Source organism: Nerophis ophidion, linkage group LG16 (genome assembly GCF_033978795.1).
Source record: "Nerophis ophidion isolate RoL-2023_Sa linkage group LG16, RoL_Noph_v1.0, whole genome shotgun sequence".
NCBI classification, from domain to species: domain Eukaryota; kingdom Metazoa; phylum Chordata; class Actinopteri; order Syngnathiformes; family Syngnathidae; genus Nerophis; species Nerophis ophidion.
In genome coordinates, this window is record NC_084626.1 from 36,092,466 (window position 1) to 36,115,123 (window position 22,658).

Consider the following 22,658-nt stretch of genomic DNA (forward strand, 5'->3'; position numbering starts at 1 on the left):
AAGACATTATTGGGGAGTAAGGGTGCCAAATAACGATGTGTTTGAAGCGGAAGACACAAAACGGCAGGTTTTAAGTTTCCACACTTTACTTTGTACCTTTTGTTGGTCCTAACAGAATTACTATTGTGACATCCAGTGGACACATTCAGAACAGCAGTTTCTTTCATTAAAAAAAAAAAAAAAAAAAATGCAACTCATTTTAATACTTGGCAAACTCATCAGGCGGGCCGGATTAAACCTGTTGGCGGGCCTGATCCGGCCCACGGGCCGTATGTTTGACACCCGTGCTTTAGATAGATAGATGGATAGATAGATAGCTAGATAGATGGATAGTACTTTATTGATTCCTTCAGGAAAATTTAAATTCCAGCAGCAGTGTACAGAGTTGAGATCAATTTACAAATTAAAAAGTAAATAATGAGGGTATAAATGGAAACAAAATAGAAAAATATTACAATAAGAATAAAAATTCACCTTCCCAGTATTTTATTCCAATATAGTAATGATGAGCCAGTATTTTATTCCAATATCATAATGCTGAGCCAATCAGTGGCTATAATACTGAACAGCGCACTTTGACTGGTTTGGTCTCATACTGTTATTAATATTTTTTAGATCATTGAGCCATTTGAATGCCTGAAAATGCTTAATTTGTAACAAAAACATATCTAACCATCCATCCATCCATTTTCTACCGTTTGTCCCTTTTGGCGTTGCAGGGGGGGGGGGGGGGGGTCGCTGGAGCCTGTCTCAGCTGCATTCGGGCGGAAGGCGGTGTACACCCTGGACAAGTCACCACCTCATCGCAGGGCCCATATCTAACCAACCAGCACAAAGTAATAAAACTATTTTTGTTTAATTCTGAGAAAATGTGTGGAATCTACAAACCCTGTTTCCATTTGAGTTGGGAAATTGTGTTAGATGCAAATATAAACGAAATACAATGATTTACAAATCCTTTTCAACCCATATTCAATTGAATGCACTACAAAGACAAGATATTTGATGTTCAAACTCATAAACTTTTTTTTTGGGCAAATAACAATTAACTTAGAATTTCATTGCTGCAACATGTGCCAAAGTAGTTGGGAAAGGGCATGTTCACCACTGTGTTACATCACATTTTCTTTTAACAACACTCAATAAACCTTTGGGAACTGAGGAGAGAGATTTTTTAAGCTTTTCAGGTGGAGTTCTTTCCCATTCTTGTTTTATGTACAGCTTAAGTTGTTCAACAGTCCGGGGTCTCCGTTGTGGTATTTTAGGCTTCATAATGCGCCCCACATTTTCAATGGGAGACAGGTCTGGACTACAGGCAGGCCAGCCTAGTACCCGCACTCTTTTACTATGAAGTCACACTGTTGTAACAAGTGACTTGGTATTGTCTTGCTGAAATAAGCAGGGGCGTCCATGGTAACGTTGCTTGGATGGCAACATATGTTGCTCCAAAACCTGTATGTACCATTCAGCATTAATGGTGCCTTCACAGATGTGTAAGTTACCCATGCCTTGGGCACTAATACACCCCCATACCATCACAGATGCTGGCTTTCGAACTTTGCGCCTACAACAATCTGAATGGTTATTTTCCTCTTTGTTTTGGAGGACACCACGTCCTCTGTTTCCAAATATAATTTGAAATGTGGACTCGTCAGACCACAGAACACTTTTCCACTTTGCATCAGTCCATCTTAGATGAGCTTGGGCCCAGAGAAGTCGGCGGCGTTTCTGGGTGTTGTTGATAAATGGCTTTGGCTTTGCATAGTAGTTTTAACTTGCACTTACAGATGTAGCGACAAACTGTAGTTACTGACAGTGGTTTTCTGAAGTTCCTGAGCCCATGTGGTGATATCCTTTACACACTGATGTCGCTTTTTGATGCAGTACCGCCTGAGGGACCGAAAGTCGGTTATATCATCGCTTATGTTCAGTGATTTCTCCAGATTCTCTGAACCTTTTGATGGTATTACGGACGGTAGATGGTGAAATTCCTCAATTCCTTGCAATAGCCTGTTGAGAAATGTTTTTAAACTGACAATTTACTCACACATTTGTTCACAAAGTGGTGACCTTCGCCCCGTCCTTGTTTGTGAATGACTGAGTAGGCCTGCACACCTGTGGATGTTCCAAATATCAGTATTTATTGCCACCTATCCCAACTGCTTTGTCACGTGTTGCTGGCATCAAATTCTAAAGTTAATGATTTTTTGCAGACAAAAAAAAGTTTATCAGTTTGAACATCAAATATGTTGTCTGTGTAGCATATTCAACTGAATATGAGTAGAAAATGATTTGCAAATCATTGTATTCCCTTTATATTTACATTTAACACAATTTCCCAACTCATATGGAAAAGGGGTTGTAGATTGACCGATAAATCACTTTAATTCAAACTGAAAGACTAAAACATCACAAACAAAGAATGTAATCTGCTGTCTGGTTTATTGAGCGCCAACAAAAGACAAACAATAAGTGGACTTTTGTATAAAAATGTCTTTATTTTCATTATTCCAAAGGCTAATTGAAATGATTCATACCATCTTATGAAACAACATTTTTAGACGAGATGATAGCAAACAACATGCAGAGCAGACAATATAAATGTACACATGAACTCATCAATGCACGATTTCACTGCAGCGTGAGATGGAAGTTCTTCCATGGGTGTGAGGACCTTCTTTCTGCGGGGATCCACGATTGTGTCTTTGGGAATGTTTCGAGTCAGCAAGTGTCGTAAAAGAGACGAGATTGTGCTCAACTTCAAATTCAATACCGGAAAATAACAGGCTGGAATAAAGTCTGAAGTCATCTTTCTGGAAGCTCAATCAATAGCACGTCTGCATGATAATTCAGTCCATGTGTTACTGCCATTAAACCACTTTTATGCTGCATTCAATTTTACTGGGAAAGAGAAGCTTTCAGACGTATTAACTTAAAGGCCTACTGAAACCCACTACTACCGACCACGCAGTCTGATAGTTTATACATCAATGATGAAATATTAACATTGCAACACATGCCAATGCGGCCTTTTTAGTTTACTAAATTACAATTTTAAATTCCCGCGGAGTTTCTTGTTGAAAACATCGCGGAATGAAGACGCGTGTTTGTGATGTCTCGGGTTGGAGAAGACATTTTAGCCCAGCACCACTTACGGCTAAATGTCGTCTCTTTTCATCGCATAATTACACAGTAATTTGGACATCCGTGTTAGTGAATCTTTTTGCAATTTGTTCAATTAATAATGGAGACTATAAAGAATAATGCTGTTGGTGGAAAGCGGTGGATTGCAGCTCCCTTTAGCACCGAAACACAGCCGGTGTTTCTTTGTTTGTTGCGAAGCTTTAACACCGAGCGGTGAAGCGAACATGTTTCTCTACGTCAACCAGCAAGTTTTTGGAGGCTTTACCGGAGACATCAGTGGATTGTGGGACCTCCTCCTGTAGCTGTCAAAGAGGCAGCTGTGATCTTGGCTCCTCTGCTTCTCTCAGAGACACTGGACTTCATTACAGCCATCCGACTTTCAGGTATGACAGTATAATCTCACTAAAATACTATTAACAAAATAAGCAGATAAGGGATTTTCCAGAATTATCCTAGTAAATGTGTCTAATTACATCTGAAACACACCCACTGCCCCCGCCCGGAGTCGTCACTTTTTCTTTCTTCTTTTTTTTTTTTTAGTGCCTCACTCTAACTTTCCTCATCCACAAATCTTTCATCCTCGCTCAAATTAAAGGGGAAATTGTTGCTTTCTCGGTCCGAATAGCTCTTGCTGCTGGAGGCTATGATTATAAACAATGTGAGGATGTGAGGAGCCCTACAACCCGTGACGTCACGCGCGCAGCGTCTGCTACTTCCGGTAAAGGCAAGGCTTTTTTATTAGCGACCAAAAGTTGTGAACTTTATCGTGGATGTTCTCTACTAAATCCTTTTAGCAAAAATATGGCAATATCGCGAAATGTTCAAGTATGACACATAGAATGGACCTGCTATCCCCGTTTAAATAAGAAAATCACATTTCAGTAGGCCTTTAAAATCATTGTTAAAAACTAATGGGATGATTACACTTCATATTAAATGTTACTAATAGTTATTAAACATGTTTTTGTTTACGTGGAAACACTTTGAAATCCACCTCGTAAAATGAGACTTGCATTTTTCCGACTTCCCTACCAGTCTTGAAAGCAGCATGAAAGGTGACAAAACTAGAGGCGGAAATTACAGACACTTGTACCACGTACACTTTGTTATGCTGCGTTTCATAACACTGGGAAACTACAGAATTCCAAAAAAGTTGATTACCGTATTTTTCGGAATATAAGTCGCAGTTTTTTTCACAGTTTGGCCGGGGGTGCGACTTATACTCAGGAGCGACTTATGTGTGAAATTATTAGCACATTACCGTAAAATATCAAATAATATTATTTAGCTAATTCACGTAAGAGACTAGAGGTATAACATTTCATCGGATTTAGCAATTAGGAGTGACAGATTGTTTGGTAAACGTATAGCATGTTCTACTGTATATGTTGTAGTTATTTGAATGACTCTTAACATAATGTTACGTTAACATACCAGGCACCTTCTCAGTTGGTTATTTATGCGTCATATAACGTACACTTATTCAGCCTGTTGTTCACTATTCTTTATTTATTTTAAAATGCCTTCCAAATGTGGATTCTTGATGTTGGGTTTTATCAAATACATTTCCCCCAAAAATGCGACTTATACTCCAGTGCGACTTATGTATGTTTTTTCCTTCTTTATTATGCATTTTCGGCAGGTGCGCCTTCTACTCCGGGGCGACTTATACTCCGAAAAATACAGGAGACTAAATACTAAATTAAATTGTCATTAGACACGTTATTATTATTATTATTTTGCTTACGTTGAAACCCTTCTCCAACCTCGTAAATTTCATATGCGATAAGTCCACCCTCCCAGCATTATTGAACGCAGCATGAATGTTTACTCGCAATATTGACGACACAAATGACAAAATGATGATTATGGACCATACACAACATGTCAAAGTGTCCACAGAAGGCACACGCGTGTATATACGCCATGATTAGCGTGCAAACTGGACTTGTGTGTTCCGTGCCGTGAGGAGGTGGAGGGGGGGGGGGGGGGGGTACACCGCACCTGACAGGAAGTGACGTGTGCTCGCGGCGCTCTAGCAAGGACACTTGTTAGCATGTGGTCGCACTCAGGACGATGGCGTTGGAACCATGGATGGAATAACAATTTCAAAAAAACAACATTTAAAACTAGGCTAAAATGTCACGACTATCATCAACAAGGCAAACAGTGGATGTATTGCAACGCTCTACAGAATCAAACATCTGTCAATCTTCCTCATCATCCAATCATCTCTGAGACGGCGAGGGTGGAGCGTCCTAAGTTGATTGACAGCCCCCAAATTGCCGCTCGCTGTCTCATGGCCATGCAACCGCAGACACACACACACAAAAAAAAGAACGCAAAAATGACAAACATCAGCGCCACGTTGCCATGGAGACGTGAAAAAAACAAAAACAGGAGCGCTGTGATTGGACAGCGGGCATCTCCAGGAAACAGGAAGTGCTGTGTCAGACAGGAAGTGCAAGGGTGGGGGACGGCGACTCTGGAGGCCGACCAGGTGTGTGTGTGTGTGTTTAGTCTGCTCAGAGTGTGTTTAGTTTTAGTCTAGACAGCAGCCGCACTTTCTCACGACACACACGCCTCATAGATCTTCTTCAAGAGCCCCCTCCTCCGCACCCCCCGTTTGTATTCCAAGCATCAGCCAGCGCAGGCCACCCCCGTCTATTATTGACATCCAGTCAGCACCACCTGGACCCTGATCAGAACCCGTCCAGTCTTGTCATACCCGCTGCAAACCCTCCCACCCGGCGCCCGTAAACTCAAACGGACACACACGGGAGGAAAACCGGCTCGTGGTTGCCAACATTCCAAACAACAACACGTATCCTGGTTAGGATGCTGCTGCTTAGCCACACAGGGCCGAGTGGAGGGTGCTGTTGCATAAAGACTGGACACTAGAGGGCGCTGGATTTGTCAGGGCCTGTTGTGGCGCCGCCTTCAAGCGGCGGCGCAGGCGGGTGAGCAGCCGCTGACACTCGTGTCACTTGTCAACACTTCTATGTGTCCTCTGTGCGACTGAGTCACCCGGCGCTGCCGCGGACACGCACGGATCCGGTCGGCGATTCTCTTGCCGTCCATTATGCGCGTGTGCATTCAAAGTCGGAAATCCGCTGGCTGACTTTAGATTGTTTTCTTTTCTGTCCTGATGCAGTAAAGTGCTCAGAGGGCACCCGCCAGAGAGAAACCTGACCTGACACAGTTAACGCTATGTGTGTGTGTGTAACCCGGAGTGTGTTACCACAATGCTAAAACGAGTACGTTTGTGTGCGCGTGTGGTTCCCACCTTGTGTGAAATACAAGCATAAGTCCATCCATCCATTTTCTACCGCTTATTCCCTTTGGGGTCGCTGGTGCCTATTTCAGCTACAATCGGGCGGAAGGCGATGTACATCCTGGACAAGCCGCCACCTCATCGCAGGGCCAACACAGATAGACAGACAACATTCACACTCACATTCACACACAAGGGCCAATTTTTAGTGTTGCCAATCAACTTATCCCCAGGTGCATAAGTGTGTTTGGAAAATGTGTGTGTGGGTTTGATTAATTTCCACATAGAGTAGTCAACACACCAGGAGTGCCCAAACGTTTTGCCTCTAGGAGACAAAGGGAAACTGTGCCAATGGGCGAAGACCAAACAGCGTTTTAAACGTACAGCAGAACCATGAGCGAAGCATTTAAAGCAGGGGTGTCAAACTAATGTTTACATCGGGGGCCACATGAAGAAGAATCTGCTCCCAAGTGGGCCGGACCCATAAATCACGGTGGGATAACTTAAAAATAAAGACAACTTCAGATTTTTTTCTTTGTTTAAAAAGAGAACAAGCACATTCTGAAAATGTACAAATCATTATGTGTTTTTTTTTTTTACACTTACATGTTGCGGTTAATAGTATTCTATCTTTATTTGTTGTTATTTATACTTTTTGAATCAATTATGTGATAATGTTCATCAGTCAACTAATTGGTGTTAATTTTCAATCCATCAAGATAAAAAAAATATATCTAAATAAAATTACAGGATGTTATTTATGTAGTTTGCTCATTTTCCTCGATTGATGTGATAACATTAGATGTAGTATTTAAAAATATACAAAGAATTGCTATTGCGACATCCAGTGGACACATTTAGAACAGCAGTTTCTTTCATTGAAAAATTTCGGCTCGTTTTTATACTCAGCAAACTCAATCCGCGGGCCAAATAAAACTTGTTCGCGGGCCAGATCATGCCTGCGGGCCTTATGTTTGACACCCCTAATTTAGACCCACACCATGCACACATTCCATTGATGGCAATTATTCAGCCCTGCTATTTGTGAGTTTGTATCAATATATCGTGAATTTAGGAAATCATTTTGGCGGGCCAAATTTGGCCCCTTGGCCTTATTTTAGGCACCCCTGGTCTAGAATAACCCAGCAATCCGTCAAAGTCGACTTTAGGTGTGTGTGTGTGTGTGTGTGTGTGTGCGTGTGTGTGTTGCATCCCTATTGTTCCAAATCTAATTGAATTTTTTAAATGTGTCACGTGCCAATAGAAAAAGAAAAACAAACTGCAGAAAATACACCCGAGGACGCACTTTAGACAACCCTGGTGTTTGTCAGACCCAAAACAAGTGTGTGTGTGTGCGAGTGTGTAACCCTGATTGTGTGTCACCACAATGCAAAAACGAGTACGTTTGTGTGCGCGTGTGGTTCCCACCTTGTGTGAAATACAAGCATAAGTGTGTTTGGAAAATGTGTGTGTGTGGGTTTGATTAATTTCCACATAGAGTAGTCAACACACCAGGAGTGGCCAAACTTTTTGCCTCTAGGAGACAAAGGGAAACTGTGCCAATGGGCGAAGACCAAACAGAGTTTTAAACGTACAGCAGAACCATGAGCGAAGCATTTAAAGCAGGGGTGTCAAACTAATTTTTAGATCGGGGGCCACATGAAGAAAAATCTACTCCCAAGTGGGCCGGACCCATACATCACGGCAGGGTAACTTAAAAACAAAGACAACTTCAGATTGTTTTCTTTGTTTAAAAATAGAACAAGCACATTCTGAAATTGTACAAATCATTACGTTGTTGTTGTTTTTACACTTACATGTTGCGGTTAACAATATTCTATCTTTATTTGTTGTTATTTAAACTTTTTGAATCAATTATGTGATAATGTTCATCAGTCAACTCATTGGTGTTAATTTTCAATCTATTTATGTAGTTTGCTCATTTTCCTCGACTGATGTGATAACATTAGGTGTATTATTTTTTATTTTTTATATGTAGTATCATCTAAAAGGATACAAAGAATTGCTATTGCGACATCCAGTGGACACATTTAGAACAGCAGTTTCTTTCATTGAAACATTTCGGCTCATTTTTATACTCCGCAAACTCATCCCGCTGGCCAAATAAAACCTGTTCGCGAGCCAGATCATGCCTGCGGGCCTTATGTTTGACACCCCTAATTTAGACCCACACCAACATGCACACATTCCATAGATGGCAATTATTCAGCCCTGCATTTTGTGAGTTTGTATCAATATATCGTGAATTTCGGAAATCACCATTTTGCCAGGCCAAATTTGGCCCCTTGGCCCTATTTTAGGCACCCCTGGTCTAGAATAACTCAGCAATCCGTCAATGTCGACTGTAAGTTTGTGTGTGTGTGTGTGTGTGTGTGTGTGTGTTGCGTCCCTATTGTTCCAAATCTAATTGAATTTTTTAAATGTGAGAAAAACCAACTGCAGAAACTACACTCGAGGACGCCCTTTAGACAACCCTGGTGTTTGTCAGACCCAAAACAAGTGTGTGTGTGTGTGTGTGTGTACGTACGTACTTTTGCATAAATAAAAAGCATCTGCTGCCAAAACGCCAAGAAGCGTGTGACCCTGTGATGGGTTCAGGTCTCTCTCGTGTTCCGTCCCCAATAGACAGAGCTCCTTCACAATAAAAGTCTCTCTCACCCCTTCTATCTGCGCATACTCAAACAAAAAAAAACACATAGTGCAATTCTTTTCGGCAATCATATAAATAAGTCTAAACTGGTGCTTTTAAGTGGTCCGCCACGTCCGTGACGGATGGGATGTGAACAGTCTCTCGTCTACGACTAACAACACGTAAAAAGGCAAACACAAAAAGCGTCTGTGATTAGAAAAACGACGTGGAGGAGTTTTCCTTGTGCGCGGTGAACTTTGTGCAAACCTTCTCTAGGGAAACATCTCGACCAGACGTCTCATTCGCTCGCTCGTGAGCGTCTGTTGGCGAACATTAAGGCAGGGCGCTTAGCACGTGCTGACGCCGCTAAGCTAGTAAACAAGAGCCAGGGCTGCGTCTCAAGTCGCGCACTTACTGTAAGTACTTACACTTCCGAGTGCATGAGTGCGCTCATACTAAGACTTTCAGTACCCAGAAACTGTGGTGGTGGTGAGTTACCGCCACCGATGGTCGCCATTTTGGCTAACTTGAGTGGTTGCAACGGATAGGAGGAGGAATACGAAGAAGGTATAAATTGCGCTCGCCATTTCCGTTAAGTGCGCAACAATAATAATGCACTACATGCTCAACACTGACGAAAGTATTCGATTTGAGACACAGCCCAAGACTTTTTCGAGAAAGGATTTTGTGTGCTAGCACCGCCTGATACTAGCATGTCTGGGTGCTCGCGGCTACTGTGGGTTAAAGCAAAAAAAAAAAAAAAGTTGCAACGAAAGAAGTGTATATCTTAAAGATGAGATGGGTCGGAGGGAGGAAGCTTCTAGATCCACTTTAGTCATCGTGAAGTACTAAAGGTCCTCCTCTTATCATCTCACCTCATATTCCAACCAATCAGAGTACAAGTTGGTCGTCACGGTTACTGACCCAGTGGTGCGAGCATGACCCCAGAAGCGCTCTCGCACTCGCCGAGGATTCTACGATTTCTCTTCGGTGTTCCTGGCATTCTGCCTGTCCAGGCTGGTTGGCGGCGGGAGTCGGGGGACGCCTTGTATGAGCGAGGACGGAGGCGCCTGATGGGCGGGGCCGGTGGGTGTGGCCCTGGGGTGGTAGTAGTGTCCAATCACCTCGCTGTAGGTAGGGGGAGCTCCTTCCTGCTTGTGCTGCCGGACCGCCTCCAGTGCCTCCAATGCGCTGATGCCGGCGCGCACGCTCGGGGGAGGGGCCTGTATGCTGTTGGGGGTGGGGAGAGAAAACAAGTGTCAATACGCCGGTGCATTCTTATGATATGGCAGCTCAACGTTCAACGTGTTACCTGGCGTGCATGCAGGAAGTAGGGGTGTCCAGGGGGTGTGAGTCAAACACTGTTCGGTTGGGCGGTGCTCGCACTGACTCGCGGTTCAGTTCCATCTGCTGCTCTGGATCTCGGAGCTGCAGGGTGCAGGGGCCCTGGTAGGGCGGCGGCTCCTCCCCGTCAGATAGAGAGATGGTCGGTGGGAGGTCGATAAGGTCCTGGGGCAGGTAGGGGTACGTGGGCTGGAAGCGCCCCGCCCTGTACGCGTTCTGGAAGCGCTGCGGCACACTCTGCTGAGGGTCCCGCAGCAGGTAAGACGCAGGGGTCCCTCTCTCTAGGGGCCGGGGGTTGTACGCCTGCTGCTGCTGCTGCAAGAGTCAAAGAGGGTTACATGACTGTGATGTCAGAGCAAGAAGCAAAGCTGCTGCTGTTCCGTTACCTCATTCAGAACGCCACTTGGCCCCGCCCCCTCCGAGCTCCAAAGGCCCGCCTCCTGGTGGGAGAATGTAGGTTATTTCTTGAGATAAACGCCAGCGCCACCCGCAACCCCAAAAAAGGGAATAAGCGGTAGAAAATGGATGGCTGAATGGACATTCACTTTAATCATTAAATACATTTTGTTCCTCTTTAAAAGGTTAATAACCATGTGTTTTATCACAGCCAATCAGAGAAGAGCAGTAATGATACTAATCAATGGCAAAAAGAAAAAAAACATATAATCCTTGAACAAAAACATGTATGAAATGTAAAACTGAATTACAGTTGGAGGAAAGTTGATGCAGTTCATCCACTAGAGGGTGCTGCTGTTACACACCTCGCACTAAAACTGCCAATATTTTGCTTAAAAGCCTACTGAAATGAGATTTTCTTATTTAAACGGGGATAGCAGGTCCATTCCATGTGTCATACTTGATCATTTCGCGATATTGCCATATTTTTGCTGAAAGGATTTAGTAGAGAACATCCAAATTAAAGTTTGCAACTTTCGGTGCTAAGACAAAAGCCCTGCCTCTACCGGAAGTCGCAAACGATGACGTCACACATGTTGATGGCTCCTCACATATTCACATTGTTTATAATAGGAGCCTGCAACAAAAAGTGCTATTCGGACCGAGAAAACGACAATTTCCCCATTAATTTGAGCGAGGATGAAAGACTTGTGTTTGAGGACATTAATAGCGACGGACTAGAAAAAAAGTTTAAAAAAAACAAAAACGCGATTGCATTGGGACGGATTCCAATGTTTTTAGAAATTTTTAGTAGGATAATTCTGGGAACTCCCTTATCTTTCTATTGTGTTGCTAGTGTTTTAGTGAGTTAAATAGTACCTGATAGTCGGAAGGGTGTCTCCACGGGTGTCTTGACGCACAGTGTCTCAGTGGAGTCGACGGCAGCTATGGACGGCACAAGCTCAGCTTTTCTCCAGAAAGAAGCGACTTTTTAACCACAATTTTCTCACTGAAACCTGCTGGATGACATTCTGTCGTGTAGTAGTGGGTTTCAGTAGGCCTTTAAAGGCCTACTGAAACTACTTCCCACCACGCAGTCTGATAGTTTATATATCAATGATGAAATATTAACATTGCAACACATGCCAATACGGCCTTTTTAGTTTACTAAATTACAATTTTAAATTTGCCGGGAGTTTCGTCTTGAAAACGCCGTGTAATGATGATGCGTGCGCGTGACGTCACGGACTGTCAGGAAATATTAGCGCAGCACTATTTGTGGCTAAAAGTCGTCTCTTTTCATCGCGCAATTAAACAGTATTCTGGACATCTGTGTTCTGAATCTTTTGCAATTTGTTCAATTAATAATGGAGAAATCAAAGACGAAAGATGTAGTTGGGAAGCTTTAGCCTTTAGCCACACAAATACACGGTGTTTCCTTGTTTAAAATTCCCGGAGGTGAAGCTTTACTATGGATCAGAGCGGTCAAGCGTACATGGTTCCCGACCACTTGGTGAGAAAATTGTGTTAAAAAGTCGCCTCTTACCGGAGATCTGTGAAGTTTGCGCCGTCCTTGTATCGGCCGTCGACTTCCCTCAGAGACTGGCCTCAAGACACCCGTGGACACAACCCTCCGACTATCAGGTACTATTTAATCTCACTAAAACACTATCAACACAATAGAAAGATAAGGGATTTCCCATACCTATCCTAGTAAATGTGTCTAAAACCATCTGAATCCGTCCCAATACAATCGCCTTTTTTTCTTTTTCTAGTCCTTCGCTATCAATATCATTATCTACGAATCTTTCATCCTCGCTTAAATTAATGGGGAAATTGTCGTTTTCCTGGTCCGAATAGCTCTCGCTGCTGGAGGCTCCCATTAAAAACAATGTGAGGACGTGAGGAGCCCTCACCCTTGTGACGTCATCGTCTGCGACTTCCGGTAAAGACAAGGCTTTTTTATCAGCACCAAAAGTTGCAAACTTTATCGTGGATGTTCTCTACTAAATCCTTTCAGCAAAAATATGGCAATATCGCGAAATGATCAAGTATGACACATAGAATGGACCTGCTATCCCCGTTTAAATAAGAAAATCTCATTTTAGTAGGCCTTTATTAAGAGGCAGGATTAAAAAAAAAAACGATATTTGCTCTTTACTGGGCAATGATCATGTTTGGTTATGTATGTATGCTGTGAGTCATCTCCCATGGTGGCCATCTTGTGTGAGATGTGATTAAAAAGAATAGTGTTCTTGCTCTGACACAAAAAACTTTGAAGATGATCAGCGGTGTGTCACACTAGTACAGTGATTCTTAACCTGGGTTTGATCGAACCCTAGGGGTTCGGTCAGTCGGCCACAGGGGTTTGACGGAACCTCCGTTCAAACCTGACTAAATATCAAGTTCAATGTTTTATTATTATAATCAAATGACAGCAATCATTTCCATGAGATTATTTTCTAATATAAGTGTTTTGGCACACTTACAGTGACAAAAAAAACAAAACACTGTTTTTCATGAGCTCTGTACAAGGTGGGGTTGGAAATAATTTGTACTCCTTTCAGATATCGCATTAAGGTCCTACTAAAACATTCACATGTTGCACAATGAGATGTAAACATGGGATCATGTGTACATTCCTGTAACTTTGTTTGTAAAATATGTTTTTTTAGTAATTCTTTAATATAATAACATCATTAAATTAAGAAAAAACATTTTATTTTTCCACTAAAGAAGGGTTCGGTGGATGCACATATGAAATTGGCGGGGTTCGGTACCTCCAACAGGGTTAAGAACCACTGCACTAGTACCATTAGTAGTCAGGAAGCAAAAATATAAACTTACATGGGCCAGCGTCAGGTGTCTCCTGCGCGTGGAGGTGTTTCTGGAAAGCAGCGAGCGCGCCGACAGGCGATAGTGGTTGAGCAGACAGGTGATGACCACCACCATCACCATCATGACCACCACGATCACCAGGATCTGGACGAACTCCAGCTGGGCTGCACAAACAAACCACATCATCATAAATAACGGTTGCTAAAATATTAATTTGCTCCCAACGTATTCCCTTTCTCTGCTTTTATATTATAAACAATTATTTTTTTTACAACAATATAAATACAAAATGATTTGATGAGCACTGCAGCTATGAATCCAGCAGAGGGCGCTGTCTCAAGTCAATGCACAACATTTATCAGCAGTAAGAGGCTTTGACAAGACTTGACTGTTGTGTTGCTGCATGTTTTATAATTTAAACAAAAACATAGGGAAGTGAATTATATTTATATAGCACTTTTTGTCTAGTGACTAAAAAGCGCTTTACATAGTGAAACCCAATCTCTAAGTTACATTTAAAACAGTGTGGGTGGCACTGGGAGCAGGTGGGTAAAGTGTCTTGCCCAAGGACACAACGGCAGTGACTAGGATGGAGGAAGCGGGGATCGAACCTGTAACCCTCAAGTTGCTGATACAGCCGCTCTACCAACCGAGCTATACCAGTTGGTAGAGCTGTTGATGGTAGACACCATCAACGGCTAGCATGTGTTACCAATAGGGCTTAAGAGAACATAATTTACAAATAAATGTCTTTTTTTTTTTTAACAATTTGAAGTTAAACCTAGACAAATAAGATGACTGGCGTTCAGGCTGCAAATTAAGGCTTTCTTGTGTCCTTCACGCGTAAGCCTGGTTGGATAAGACATTTTGCTGGACATTCTGGCTATATTGTCCCACAATATTGCCGATAAATGACACTGTCAGCGTTGTTTTGAGCTTAATGTAATCATAAAATATAAGTGAAGTAGTGAAGTGAAGTATATTTACATAGCGCTTTTCTCAAGTGACTCAAAGCGCTTTACATAGTGAAACCCAATATCTACGTTACATTTAAACCAGTGTGGATGGCACTGGGAACAGGTGAGTAAAGTGTCTTGCCCAAGGACACAATGGCAGTGACTAGGAGGGCACAAGCGGTAATCGAACCTGCAACCCTCAAGTTGCTGGCACTTCCACTCTACCAACCGAGCTACAATAATAATAATGCAAGTAAACACACAAACTTGTATTTTTCATCAGTATTTTTTGCCATTGTAATTGGAAGGTAAATAACTTATTATTCAAAATAAGTAAACAAGCAATACAAATAAAATGGACTTTCAATCTCTATGTTTGCAAAAATTGTACTTCAGTAAATATTAAACAGTTTTTTTTCTCCAGTTGGAATAACTGGGTAATGTAGTTTGTTTTGTTTTCCTTTTTGTCGCCATCACTTTCCAACAAATTGGGCGTACTTGCTCATTCGTCCGTGGTAATGTGCTCATCTTCCTCTTTTGGTTTGAAGCTGAAATAATATTCCCACAGCGGACATTTGGCTTTGCAATAATATTTTTCATTCCTAATTTTTATTGTCTTTTGGTGCTTCTTACTAGCGACTAGCGAAGTTCTGTCCGTGTATCCTGTGTGTATAGCGGTCCCGACTCCGCCCACATAGCGATAAAGATTGTGATTGACTGACAAGAGGGTTCACTGCAATCATGTCATCCTGCTGTGGACGAAACACTTTCAGGTGCTGAGAACGATGCATGTACCGTGAACCCTCTTACACACTGATTGGAAGCAAAGAAAACAAACACATGCGGAAAAGGCAATTTATCTATGCCGTAAGAGTACATTTTCATTTCTTGTTTGATTAATTGATTTACTGATATCATATATTACCATAATTTAGGTAATCAATCACACTCGTTTTCAAATGTGTATTAGTTAGGCCAGGGGTCACCAACGCGGTGCCCGTGGGCACCAGGTAGCCCGTAAGGACCAGATGAGTCGCCCGCTGGCCTGTTCTAAAAATAGCTCAAATAGCAGCACTTACCAGTGAGCTGCCTCTTTTTTTTTTATTTTATTTCATTACTAGCAAGCTGGTCTTGCTTTGCTCGACATTTTTGATTCTAAGAGACAAAACTCAAATAGAATTTGAAAATCCAAGAAAATATTTTAAAGACTTGGTCTTCACTTGTTTAAAAAAATTCATCTATTTTTTTACTTCGCTTCTTATAACTTCCAGAAAGACAATTTTAGAGAAAAAATACAACCTTCAAAATGATTTTAGGATTTTTAAACACATATACCTTTTTAATTCCTTCCTCTTCTTTCCTGACAATTTAAATCAATGTTCAAGTACATTTTGTTTTATTGTAAAGAATAATAAACACATTTAAATTTAATTCTTCATTTTAGCTTCTGTTTTTTCAACGAAGAATATTTGTGAAATATTTCTTTAAACTTATGATTAAAATTCAAAAAAAAATATTCTGGCAAATCTAGAAAGTCTGTAGATTCAAATTTAAATCTTATTTCAAAAGTGGATTCTAACCTATTTAAAACATGTCATCAAAATTCAAAAATTAATTTTAATCAAGAAAAAATAATGATGTTCCATAAATTCTATTTTTCAAAAAGATTCGAATTAGCTAGTTTTTCTCTTCATTTTTTTTCGGTTGAATTTTGAATTTGAAAGAGTCGAAATTGAAGATAAACGGTTTCAAAATTTAATTGAAATTTTTTGGGTGTTTTTTCCTCTTTTAAACCGTTCAATTAAGTGTTTTTTCCATCATTTATTCTCTACAAAAACCTTCCGTAAAACAAAAAAAATGTAGGACGGAATGACAGACAGAAACACCCATTTTTTATTTATATATATATAGATTTATTTATTAAAGGTAAATTGAGCAAATTGGCTATTTCTGGCAATTTATTTGAGTGTGTATCAAACTGGTAGCCCTTCACATTAATCAGCACCCAAGAAGTAGCTCTTGGTTTCAAAAAGGTTGGTGACCCCTGAGTTAGGCCTAGCTTATTATGGTTAAAAAAAGTATCAAAAAGGCTTTTTAAGGGTGTGTCCATTTTTTGTGTTTTTTTTTGCCATTTAGTGGGGATCTGGCGTATTCCAGTGAAGGGTTAAAACAGACATCAGTAGGAAATGTGCTTAAAACAGGTGACAAGTCACTTACATCAACTGTATGTATGAGGTCACTGCCCCACTTCAACAACAGAACAACTCAAACTCAAAGGCGATTGTTATTCGTGAGAGCATATTGCTCTCGAATGGCCACGAAACTTACTGGAACAAAATTGTCGTTTAATAAAAGCTGTGTGAAAAATGCAACAAGGTTTGTATGTCAGACACCCAGACAACACGCACACACACACACACACACACACACACACACACACACACACACACACACACACACACACACACACCCACACCAGAGCAGACAGACAGGGCGGGCTTTGTTTAGCAGCAGTCTGCTCGAAACGCTCCACCTCCCCCAACACACACACACACACACACAGCTTTTCGCACACTTTTTTTTTTTACAGGGGGCACTCAGAGGGCAGACACATGAACATAAAGTAGCAGCACAAACACACACACACACACACACACACACACACACACACACACACACACACACACACACACACACACACACACACACACACACAATAATGAGGTTTTCTTGGGTTAAATTTTCCCTACAGAGACAAATTTCCTCCCAATCCAGGTGGCATGTCAAGGGTTGTGCAACATAAATATAGTGTGTCATTGTAACCTTTTTTTTTACTAATGTTTATCCAAGTGGAATTGTGTCGCTAGTGCAACAGTTAAGTGTTTGGCTGAAAGAAAACCCCAAATCAGCTTCCAAACCCAAACTAAGTGAACGAATGAAAGTGGACTTAAACCTCTCCAAGATGGCTTCCTGTCATACCAGCCGTGAGCTTGATGGCCAACTCCAGCCCTTCATGCTGTTCCTGATATTTTCTTAGACTTATTTGACTACTTGAGAGGATGGAAATATTAAACCCAGCTCTCAGTATGATGCATCTGAGCAGTGCAGCAAATAGTACAGCATTATCGACACCTGCTGCATGATTAATTTATGAATGAGTCACTGCGGATTGCGAAGTGCATTATGTAAATATGGTATACATACACACTGTATAGACAAGCATGTTATATCAATATAGTGTGGTACATCGGTTTTCATAGGCCCCTATTTCAATGATCCGGTGTTTGACGAAATTTGTCGCCCTAAGAAAATACTTTGTTGGTTAATGTACGGTCAAAGATTGCGTGCAAAAACTTCTCTGTTTGCCTGCGCATCAACCAAATAATCCCTCTCCATGATGACTCGATCTCTGTGCTTTTTTTTTATTGGGTAAGACTGCAAAACAAGCCACCCTGAGGCCAAAGAAAGTTGCTTGTGACAGCACTAAAAATACTATTGAAAGGACACGTAGAAAAGTACAAAGGGACCTCTCTCCTCTCCGGTCATCGCCTTCCTCCCCAACGTCTTCAATAAAAAGGTAAAAATTATTCCATTCATTATTTTTACACTGCAAATTATTTGCCACTTGCCAAGATTTAAAATTGTATTTCTCGAAATTTCCCTAGTTTTAAGAGCTATTTACTTATTTTTAGTCTTTGATTAATGTTAATTTTAGCATGAATAATTATATTTTTTGTATTCTAATTTATAAATAATGAAAATTGTGAAAATAACTATTCAAATAAGATATTGTGGTTTTACTCACATAGAAAATATATTTTTTTTTAAAAGGATTTCCAGGATGCATAATTTAAGAATTGCAAGTTGCATAATGCTTGTTTTCAGAATTCAATACTTATTTCGATCTTAAATCCTTCCATTTTCTACCGCTTGTCCCGTTTGGGGTTGCGAGGGGTGCTGGAGCATATCTCAGCTGCATTCAGGCAGAAGGCGGGGTACACTCTGGACAAGTCGCCCCCTCATCGCAGGGCCAACACAGATAGACAGACAACATTCACACTCACATTCACACACTACGGCCAATTTAGTGTTGCCAATCAACCTATCCCCAGGTGCAATGTCTTTGAAGGTGGTACTCCGGCTTCTATCTTAAAAGTCCTGATAATTTCTCGATATACAAATCTTAATTTAGGATGTCTCATCAAGTAAAATTCTCTGTCCATGCAGCTAGTTAAGTTCACAATTGTTCTCCTAAAATCTTTTTTTCTTTGCTCTTTTTGCAATGGATGCATTGCTCAGTATTTCCTGCATGCAAAACTATTCCCAGTCTCTACGCAAAGTGTGTTGCGTTCATATTTTTGGTGGTTTTTTTGGATTTGCGTAATTTTTTCTGGGAAAAATTGTTGGTATCTGGACAGGAAACCCAGGTCCCGCTGTATAACTTCTTTCCCAAGCCCAACAAATGGTCTCACCCTGGGAGCTATATATTCTCATGGTCTTTTAGTCCTGTTGCAGCAGGAATGTAACTATTTAAAACAATATATCTATTAAAGGCATGTGACGATATGAACATTTCATATCATGGTTATCGAACCAAAATTATCTTGGTTATTATTAAGACTGTATTTTTAAATGTCCTTAAATAGTACTTATACACACATTGAAATGTTGTCATTTAAAAAAAAAAAACTAAAAAAAACATCTGTTAGAAAGCCCACAATTTTGCATGTTTTGTGTTTCTTATGATTTACTGAAAAACTATTTCTGGTGGGTGTTGTGGTGTTCTACTCTTTTCAGCAGTCCTTGAACGCATCGTAAAAACACCAGCGTGCCATATTTTCCTGAGAATACATCGATCGCTCTGTTCTAAGAGAGCACGGCTTGTAGGTCCAATGTGCACCATTGAATATTTATTTAGACAGTAACGTGTTTCTACGAGTTTAGACTGGCTTATGCAGTTTCTTAATGGGGAAGGACGTAAATGTCACTTGTTTTCATGTTACACTTAAACTAGCGAGCTGGTGCCAGTCAGTCCGTTAGTTTATTAAAGTGCAGTCATAACTCCCGGTTTTTTGCTCATTTTTATCTAAAATGGTAATACTAGACTATAAACATGGGACCCATTACCTCCCTGCTTGGCAATCAGCATTAAGGATTGGAATTGGTGGTTAAATCACCTAAAATGATTCCCGGGCGCGGCACCGCTGCTGCCAACTGCTCCCCTCACCTCCCAGGGGGTGATCAAGGGTGATGGGTCAAATGCAGAGAATAATTTCGCCACATCTAGTATGTGTGTGACAATCATTGGTACTTTAACTTTAACTTAACAAACCGCTGAGATGTACTGCGGTTATCATTAATACCGTTTATCGTTAACTTTCTAATCTAATAACATGTACAAAGAGCTCTGAAATGTACTTATACAGCGATTACTTCCATCTCTGTATCAAGCACAAGGAGAAACATGACAAATGCACATCTAAAACAGTAAAAACAAATGTAAAAAGACATATTACATATGCGATCCAGCTCGATGAAGTCTGGCATCTACTTTTGGGTGGAGACCAAGCAGCTGAGAATGAGTGCACTACGCCAACTATGCCAACATCGCTAACTTGAGCATTATTATCTTTGTAATATCAAATCTCGTTAGATAGTGCAGCTGATGCATTCGTAGAAAACATTTGAACAATACCAATAGTGTGAGCTCACCACACAGTTGTGTCTGCACACAGTTGTCATGGTTGTGAGTCCCTGATGAAGGCTGCATAGTAGTGGTCTTCCTCCAGGATGTTGGTATTCCCACTTAAAAATAATAAATAAATGTAAAAAAAAAAAAAAGTTACAGAGGAGTCAAAGAGTGGAGCTTGGGGACGCTCGCACGTCGAGTGTGTGTCCTGGCCGGCTGACACACACTCACTAGCTATCGGCAACCTTTGTCTCTTCTATTCTTTTCCTCACATTCCCACACTGTCCCCCCACCCCACACACAGGCTGAAGAAACAGCTGACCGTACCACCCCCTAAACAGCCCACCTCACCCCCTGTGCTAGCTGCTAATAGCTGTGAACAAAAGGGGGTCACTGTGAAGGGAGTGGGGGGCTGTCTGGCAGAGACAGATGGGCGGGTTGGGTTTGGGGGTGGGGGGGATTGTTGAGTCACATAAAAATGACACAGACTTCAACTTTCAGGTTCACTCTCCACAGGCCCATGTCAAACAATAATGTAACATTTTGTTGTATGCTCAACTTTCATCGCTGTGTGTCAAATGGAATAAAAGTACACGTCAATAAGTGAATTCAGTCTAAGCCTCAGCCCCTGTAGAGGGGGTCCAGACCAGTGGTTCTTAACCTTGTTGGAGGTACCGAACCCCACCAGTTTCATAAGCACATTCACCGAACCCTTCTTTAGTGAAAAATAAAATGTTTTTTTTTTCCAAATTCAAGACAAAGTTATATGCTTTTGGTAACACTTTAGTATGTGGAACATATTCTAAGTAACAAAGACTTAATTTAAAAGGGTTAGGGACAGGGTTAGAGGGTTAGGGTTATAATAAGGCCATGCCGAATAAAGCATTAATAAGTACTTAATGACTAGTTAAGAGCCAATGTTACTAATTTGCATGTTAATAAGCAACTAATTAATGGTGAATATGTTCCCCATACTTAAGTGTTGCCATGTTTTTTACTGGTGCACAAAATGAACTGTGCATGAACATCACCTTGTTCAAAGAACAAAACCAACACGGTGCATAAACTCACAACAAATTACACACCTGCAAATCAGTGTGACTTCTGCTGTTGCCATATCCGTAACACGCTGATAAGGAGAAGATTTTATTCACACGATGAATCGGGTGTGTTTTGACCTCCGTCGAACCCCTGAGGCCGAGTCACCGAACCCCCAGGTTAAGAACCACTGGTCCAGACTGAGGCCAAGGGGAAAAAACCTCATAGCCATAGCACACATAAGCATGTGTGTAGAGGGAAACAACATCCAGGTACTGAGTATGCACTGCAAATTGCCCTACTTCCAAACCCACATATGCACTCAAAATATTAAGTGTAAGTACTGACATGCAAAGTAAAGCCACTGTACATGACTACTTTGGTTTGCATGTCTGAGGTTTAAAACAATCCCTGCTGCATTCCAGGATACCTAAATATAGCTGTCCTCAAACATTTTTTTTTTCAATTCTAAACTTTTAAAACTCCTAGTGGGGTATTTCTTACTTTTCTGTAACACTGAATGTAGCATGAAATGAGCATCTGCACTTGTAGATTGTCCATTGATGTGTTAAGTTGCATTGTGGGAAATGTAGGCTCAAGAATCCCTAAAGACAAAACAATATGCATAAACTCCTTAAATGGGTCTCCAATGAGGGCAACTGCAGCAGATTCAAGTGAGACATATGAGTTCATCCCTCCTTAAAGGCTTCACACACAAACACAGGCACAGACACACACTCAGCAGTTGGTTCATTTGTCAGCCATCGCCTGCTTGCCGTCTATCCACCTATCTCCCCCGCCACTGTATTCAGCTCAGTCTCACAGAGGTCACTAGGATGTCTGGTCCGTATCATAAAGATTTTTCCGTCTTCTCGTACTACAGAATTAAGAATGTCAAGTTAGCTTTTTCTGCGGCACATTGCCGCCGCTCTCAGGTCAGTGCCGGTACTACGATTGTTATGCCACAAGTGCTGGAAAAGTGTACTGCAAGTGAGCTTCTCGTGAGTACAAAACCGATTTTTTTCGAAGCCTCTACGGGGTGCTTGTGCACAAACTCAAAGTTTAAGAATCACTGTCTCATGGGGACATTCTGTGTCCAACAAGCCCACTGCTGTCCAAGCTACTTCCTCTTTGGCCTACAGCCATTGCTTTAATGAACCCTCCTTTCTTGGGATAAGAGGGTGGGGGTTGAAAAGCAGACAGAAGGACAACAAATACGATACATAATATTCGGAAAGAATTAATAAAAAGAAAAAAAAAGAACATTTCAGTTCAAAAGTGATGGAGGAGAAAAGAAGCATATACTTTTTGCCCTCTGCCTACAATCCT

At 41.3% G+C, this 22,658-nt stretch overlaps 1 protein-coding gene across 3 annotated transcripts in view; it reads right to left on the reverse strand.

Moving 5' to 3' along the window:
- Positions 1 to 2,478: 2,478 nt before the first annotated feature.
- pmepa1 (prostate transmembrane protein, androgen induced 1) overlaps positions 2,479 to 22,658 on the reverse strand; it is a 42,627-nt gene continuing 22,447 nt past the window's right edge. The window contains exons 2-6 of one of the 3 annotated variants that reach the window (XM_061875055.1): positions 20,315 to 20,407; positions 13,656 to 13,810; positions 10,799 to 10,852; positions 10,381 to 10,724; positions 2,479 to 10,298 (exon numbers count right to left, since the gene is read on the reverse strand). In XM_061875055.1, coding sequence (XP_061731039.1) covers positions 10,043 to 10,298; positions 10,381 to 10,724; positions 10,799 to 10,852; positions 13,656 to 13,810; positions 20,315 to 20,407 — 902 coding nt within the window. In that variant the 3' untranslated portion in view covers positions 2,479 to 10,042. Of the gene's footprint in view, positions 10,299 to 10,380; positions 10,728 to 10,798; positions 10,853 to 13,655; positions 13,811 to 20,314; positions 20,408 to 22,658 lie in introns of all 3 variants that reach the window. The other 2 variants (XM_061875054.1, XM_061875056.1) reach the window with 2 other exon arrangements.